This window comes from Ricinus communis, chromosome 10 (assembly GCF_019578655.1).
Source record: "Ricinus communis isolate WT05 ecotype wild-type chromosome 10, ASM1957865v1, whole genome shotgun sequence".
Classification (NCBI taxonomy): domain Eukaryota; kingdom Viridiplantae; phylum Streptophyta; class Magnoliopsida; order Malpighiales; family Euphorbiaceae; genus Ricinus; species Ricinus communis.
In genome coordinates this window covers 18,827,101-18,834,091 of record NC_063265.1, presented here as the reverse complement: position 1 = coordinate 18,834,091, position 6,991 = coordinate 18,827,101, and the positions used below count along the sequence as shown (strand labels likewise).

The following is a 6,991-nucleotide window of genomic DNA, read 5'->3' as shown; positions in this document are numbered from 1 at the left end:
TTTTCTTTTTTTTCTTTTTGGGTACTTCCCACCTCTCTAACCAAAAAAAAAAAAAAAAAATCCTAAAAGGAAAGGTTGATTTAAAAAGAAAATGTTAAATTTTTTACAGAAGAGATGTGCAGAAAAACTACAAAGGTTTTTGTATTATCGATTTATTTAAAAGTACTTTAATTAGTTAAAATTCCACACCTATTAGCCATCGGTCAAATATTTTTCTTTTCTCTGGTCGAACTATTTTAGAACTGCTCTAAAAAAATGAAGAAATTTCATGGGATATGATTTTAAAAAATATATATATTTTTAAATTTTTTTATTTACATGAACTTTTTTTTTAGAATATTATCAGAAAAAATATATTAAAAGTATATTTAAAATATTTCAAAAGGATATCATTTAATTTTGTATCATGTGGAACCAGTTAAATGATGCAGATTTATCATTTTTATTTTGTATATTTATGTTTGATATTCATGAATTGAATGACATTTTATTTTCTTTTAATAACAACTAGTGTGTTGTGATGCTATATATGTATGTTTTAAAAAAAATATACCATATAATATACCAAAATGCAGGTAAAAATATATAAAGATATAATTAAAATAAAACTAAAAAAGTAATTTAAAAGTGCCAATCAAGATAATAGCTTTGTATTTATAAAAATTATTTGAAATTTGATGACAATGAAAAGATGAATAGGAATGAATAATGAAAATGATATTGTCATTCTTTTATTGAAAATAAATACTAAAATAATATTAATAAAATATCACCAAAAAGGTATAAAAATGCCTTTGCACTTATTAGAAAATTTCAATTAAGTTCCTATCTTTTTTTTGATTTAATTAAACCCATTAACTTTTATAAAAGATCTAATTGATCCATAATGCTAACAGCGTCCAAAATATCATTAAGTGCAAGAGTCCCATTATTTTGAGAGTGCGAATAATAACCACTCTGAATATTTTAAAGTCACGCCTATATCACGTGAGTGAGAGAAAAACCACTTCTTCTTTATTTTTGTACAATTAGTATCTATAAACCATAATTTACAAAAAATAATGATTTCTTTCTTCACCTGAAATGACAGTAACATTTTCGTTTTTTCATTACACTCATTTGTAATTAGAGGATGAATGCAAATTATTGAGTTAGATTACATCTCATAATTTCCAATATGTTTTTACAATAAAACCATAAAAATTAGTTTATAAAGGAAGACGAATTCTGGAAGGAGATTCTTATTCTTGCTCTCAAAATAATAAGACCCTTACACTTAATAGTATTTTAAATGCTATTAATATTAGGGGTTAATTGGATTTTTTATAAATATTGATGGATTTAATTGATAAAAAAAAAGGATAAGAATTTAATTGAACTTTTTATAGAAATCAATAGATTTAATTCAGCCAAATAAAAGAACGAGAACTTAATTGGACTTTTGTAATAATTCAAAAATATTTTTATACTTTTTACCTAAAATATCAAAAGAATACCACAGTGTAGTTTCAAAAACACCGTATAAATAAAACTATTTTTCAGATTTTAAGTCATAAAAAATATTAGCCGTACAAATAAAATTTTACAGGCAAATTTCTATATATTTATTAAAAAGAATCCAAAAAAGAAAAGGAGAACTGACAGAGAGGTTGACCGGCTTGTAGCGCATTAAGGGGCCTTCTATTAATGAAACTGAGTTGAGAAAAGTAAGTAAATAGCCTTTAATGATCAATTTCCTATTGACCCTTTCTATATGTTGGAATCAACCTGAGACCAAAAGTCTTCATCTCTGCACATTTGGATCTTTCCGTCTTAAATTCTATATTGAGTAGTGTAAGAGAGTTTTTCAGTTAAAGACATGCGTCAAATAGTAGGAAGTATGAGTCCTTATCAAAAATCTTCTGATATGTTTTGTATTTATAAACTCTTGATAATTAAAAGATGAAAAACATTTTATTTTAAGTGGCAACCTAAATAAATACATAAGCTACCAATAAGTGCTACTAACCTACCACTAATCTCCCAATTTTCATGCGTAAACTGTGAGCTACCAAAGCAACATAAAGAAATTATACATTTTTATTGAATATATTTTTGAGTTCCAATATAATATAGTAATAATTAATAAATTTAATGACACTCAAAATGTCTAAAAGGAATATTTTAATTAAAGATATCAAAATTTAATTGTATAAAAATACTAACTTCTTTAATAATCCATCTTTAATTGAAAGTAATTATCTTTTTTGATACGGTGAAAATATATGTGATTCAATGTGGAAATCAATATATAAAAATAAATAAATAAATAAATAGAGGTACGTACGCATGATAATACCGATCTCATTTATGTTAGTAATGAGATGAAACCATCGTAAGAATAGACATCAAAATTCAAAATGCACCAAATTTATTAATTAATGATAAGCAATAATAATAATAATAATGTCAACTTGGAAAATTACTGATAAGACAGCAGCACCTGCTCTATTTACTATCACCTTCCTGCAAAAATGAGCCTGCAGTTAAAAATCCCTAATAAACCAAACCATCTAAAGAAAACTACCAAAAGCACTGTCACAGCCAACATTTTGCTGAATGACCAATCTTACAAAATAAGACAAACGAGAGTTGCTGCTCGTGTTCAAGCAATTCAAATTGTGATTAAATTGTCCGCGAAAAATCTACTGAAACTTTGAATTCAGTACAGACAGAAACATAATCCATGGTCATCCACAAATTGATCAAATATTAAACTACATCCTCTTCTTCACATCAACAACAATAACAATTAGTCATCCTTGATTCTCTTTACAGACTTTCTAAATTTCCCTCATCTATCATGGTTAGAGTACATCTTACAATTCTTTGATCCTGACAATGAAGCCCGTTAACATCGCATTTAGATTGCTGATCCTCGTTCATTTTTCCTAACTCTGGATAATTGGCGGTTGCAGTTGCAGTTGAGGTTGTGATGGTGGCGGTGGCGGTGGGGGTGGTGGTGGTGGTGGTGGTTGAGCTTCCTCTCTCAATGGTGCGTTAATGTCCATTGATGCAAGGCCTTCTAACTCTTGAATTGCAGCTACTACACTGATTGGGGTTTCATTGGTTAACTGAGGCCTTAGCACCCCAACAGCTTGCCTTACTTTTGATTGCTGCAATGTAACATTTTCATTTCAATAAACCAAAATCTCTGAATTTTTTTTTACAGAATTTCACTCTTTTCTGAAGTGCAATTAAATTATTTAACTTACAAAAAACTCAAACTTCATCTTAAGATCTCCATATGCTTCCGACTGCAGCTGCGAGGCTTGAGCTGCCGCCCATGAAACATTATCATTCTGATTCCAAAATGGCAAGGCATTAAAAATTATTAGTTTAATATGAAATAACCTAAAGAAAACAACACGAAAAAGAAAGAAAAAAATAGCAAGTCCTATCAAAAGTTAGCAATTTAGACACGGCAAATAATATGTATAATTACTAGAAATGGATAACTATCCTTTTGGAGTATGAATGACTGAAAAGCAACTCAATTCATTTTTAGCATGGAAATTCAATTCTGTGCTACTCAAGTAATTTTTTTTTTTTCTTCTATATATCCTAAATTTATTTCTTGAGCCCCTTATTAAACAACTCTGATTTGGACAAAAAAATTTACTCAAAAGCAAATTATACATATATATATATATATATATATATATATATATATAAACATCAAGTTTGCTAAATTTATTTTAGCAAATTATATTCTGCATTTAGCAAATTCAAATGCTAAGACAATAAATTTCAAATCATATCCTAAATTCATTTCTCGAGCTCATAATTTGAAGTATTATTATGCAATCACAACCTTTTTCCTATATTTATTTAGCAACAATCCTCATCACCAAAACAGTTGAAAGTAACATTTACTCTTTCTAAATGTCTGAAAGAAATGCAATCTAAATCTGCTGAAAATCAACTACGAATATAAACAGATGCAGTAAAAAGAAAATGATAAATGAGAATTAGCTAGGAAAAAAAAAAAAAAAAACTAGTCCACCTTTATGTCCCCCAAAGAGAGACAATTCACAAATCACAGTACACACTGACCAAAATGCACCATACATTTATCTAACCACTAAAACTCTGCCATTTTTAAGACCATTTCAACTAAAATCGTTATTTCTACATTAATCATTTATAATTGCAATTCGTACAAAGATAAAGGATCCAAAAAAAATTAAACCATATCTATAAACATAGTAAACAGTGTGTATATGTACTAACGGTAACACAGATATGAAGGAAAAGATGAAATGATGGTATACCTTCTTAGGCCTCCCAACAGGCCTTTTCTTAGGGTTCACAACAACACCGCCAACGACTTTGGGTGGCCGGCCCGCTCGCTTTCCTGGAACCACCACAGCACCACCGATACCGACAACACCACCAACACCAGGAGCAGCGGCAGGAGCTGCACCCTTTTTAGGACGGCCTCTGGGTCTAGCTGTAACAGCAGCAGCAGCACCAGTAGCATAGGGAACAACAACTGATTTAGGCAAACGTTTAGGACCTTTCTTGACTCCATTTGCACCCACTGACTTTAGCTTCTTGGGCCTTCCTGCACTCTTCGGTGGCCTCCCTCTTCTTTTTCCACCCAGTACCGCCGCTGCAGCACCACCTCCGGCTACCTTCTTGGGACGCCCTCGCCCCCTCTTAACCCCCATCTGGGGCTGACCAACATTAGGAGGCTGAATTACAGTAGCAGCAGGAGCAGAATTAATGGGCTGAGTGGAAATAGAAAGACCGACAGGTACCATAACAGAAGCAGCATTGGGCTGAGAAATGGGCTGTATAGAAGATGGAACAACTTCAGGTTTGGGCTTAGGAGGCCTACCGCGGCCCCTTTTCGGCCCAGAATTTGTGACGGCGGGATTAGGAGGAAGCGCAGAATGACCGACGGCGTTGATGTTGTTGCTGGTGCTGCTGTTAATGTTGTTGGTGGCGACGGTATCATCAGATCTAGGGAGTTTGTAGGATTTTTTCACCATAACGAGAAGACCGGTGTTCTTTAAGCGTTTCAGGTGATGAGTCAACAAAGCCGAGTGAGTCGGTGGTAGTCCTGGATACACTCTCTCTATGTATTTAGCTATTGCTCTTTTGCTTGACCCGTCTCTTTCTTTTAACGCCGTTATCGCTGCGTAGATCATCTGCACACGAATTTAAAAAATTCAAGATTTAACCTTTCTCAAATAAAAAAAAAAAAAGAACAAGAAAACTAAGGAAGTAAAGTAAAATCTTTTTTTTTTCAAGAAAAAGAAATTTTGAACTTACATCGGTATAGGGTGGGTGGTTGAAAGATTGGGCAACGGTAGGAGCTGTAGCGTTAGCTGCATGTGCTACGTGGTTGTGAGCTGCTGCTGCTTCCGCCGTAACTGGAGGAGATGGAGGTATGATTTGGGTCGATGCGGCGGAGGGAACGGCGGCCGCGGTTATAGTAGCTGGGGGAAGTTGAAAAAATGGTGGTTGAGGCAGAGGTGGTGGTGGTGGGTCCATGATTAGAGAGAGAAAATAGGGTTTTTTTTTTCTTTCTTTCTTTCTTTCTTTCTTTTATTTTTTTTTTTCCTATCTACTACACAGAAAAAATGAAAATGTTTTTCTTTCTTCCAGAGAGACAGAGAGCGTGAGTAGCTCTGTATGAGAGAATTTCTGAAAAATAAAATAAATAAAATAAATAAAAAAGAGTAGGTAAAAATAATAGTACAGCAATATTAGAGTAAATGGAAGGATAGAATTGTCTTTTAAAAAGTGAGAATGCATGTGGGGACCACTTTCTGTCTTTTCCTATTATTGTTTTAATTAATTATGGTCAATTATGGGTTTAGATGTGGGATATAGGACGGTGCTAATTTAAAGAAATTTATTTTAACTATTACGATTATTTATTTTCTTTTTAAGGAGAGAAGTGGCGGTCTCGATTCTCTTTCTTAAATTTCGGTAGAAATTCAAATTTGGAAGTTTCCGGTTGGTTGCCACCATAGATGGTGGTGGTTCTGACAAGGTTAGATCTGGGGTGGGAAAGGGAGCGGAGGAGTAGTTTGAAAACAGGTGGTGGTGGAAGACAGGCTGGCACAATTTAAATGCCAGCCGGACCCAAAATGGATGATCCAAATTTTGTTTTTTTTCTTTAAGAAAAAAATATTATTATGATGACGTAACTACCCATGTGCAGATAGTTGAATTACAAATGGATGCCATTTAGTGGAATCTGTGCCAAAAAAGTATAGCGCTGCTGTTGCCGTATTTAATCTTTTGCTTTTTCACGCGCGGGACTGTGCAGAGCGTATTTAACATTTTAACTAAAGCAAAAGCCATTATTAATCGTGGCTTTTTTCTAGTTTAATTGATTGATGGATTCACAGCCGTCAGATGTACTTTTTTTATTAGCATTTGATTGGTAGTGATGGATAAGATTTTGATAAGACATGTGGCTTATCGGGATGGACTAATCTCTTGGGCCCCGACCCATGATCCGGAGCCAAGTTTCAACTTTTAAATTTGTAGCTATGATGTCTATTTATCTATTTATTTTATTATCATTTAATTAATATATCATGTAATACTGATGTCGCTTCATTTATTTTAATAGATTATTAATGATAATGCCTTTTCTTGTACCGGTCTCTAAAGTCACACAATCTTTATTAGTTTTCGAGTAAAATGAGAAGAAATTTTCCTATAATTATTGGACAGTAGAAAAAGAAAAAGTGTCTTTGATATGTATTTAGATCTTGCTAATATTAAAAAGACAAAAGGTAAATAACTAAATATAAACTTGTTTCCTTTTCTTTTAACCAAATATGTGGTCAGCATCCTAGTATATTAGGTCAGTAGGAACGAAATTCTTTTTAATAAAATAAAGAATCACGATTTCGAATTTCAACTTTCAATATTAAGTGTTTAGCCACCGAATTAAAATTTAATACAGTAAGATCTCTTTATAATG

The 6,991-nt window shown here is 32.4% G+C and overlaps 1 protein-coding gene across 1 annotated transcript; it reads right to left on the bottom strand.

Annotated features, from left to right (window-relative positions):
- Nucleotides 1–2,631: 2,631 nt before the first annotated feature.
- Nucleotides 2,632–5,699, bottom strand: LOC8259385 (histone H1). The gene is made up of 4 exons (XM_015728524.3): nt 5,320–5,699; nt 4,314–5,195; nt 3,255–3,341; nt 2,632–3,155 (listed from the first exon to the last, which is right to left on the bottom strand). Exons 1-4 carry the CDS (start codon nt 5,539–5,541, stop codon nt 2,931–2,933), a joined length of 1,416 nt encoding a protein of 471 aa, XP_015584010.2. The 5' UTR covers nt 5,542–5,699; the 3' UTR covers nt 2,632–2,930.
- Between the last annotated feature and the right edge of the window lie 1,292 nt (nt 5,700–6,991).

Bases quoted from the DNA above. Each gene is read 5' to 3' on its own strand.
- LOC8259385 (XM_015728524.3), bottom strand. From the start codon at position 5,541: ATGGACCCACCACCACCACCTCTGCCTCAACCACCATTTTTTCAACTT. The intron at 5,196-5,319 runs GTAAGTTCAAAA...ATTCGTGTGCAG, and splicing joins ACCACCCACCCTATACCGAT to ATGATCTACGCAGCGATAAC. The intron at 3,156-3,254 runs GTAAGTTAAATA...GTTACATTGCAG, and splicing joins AGATGAAGTTTGAGTTTTTT to CAATCAAAAGTAAGGCAAGC.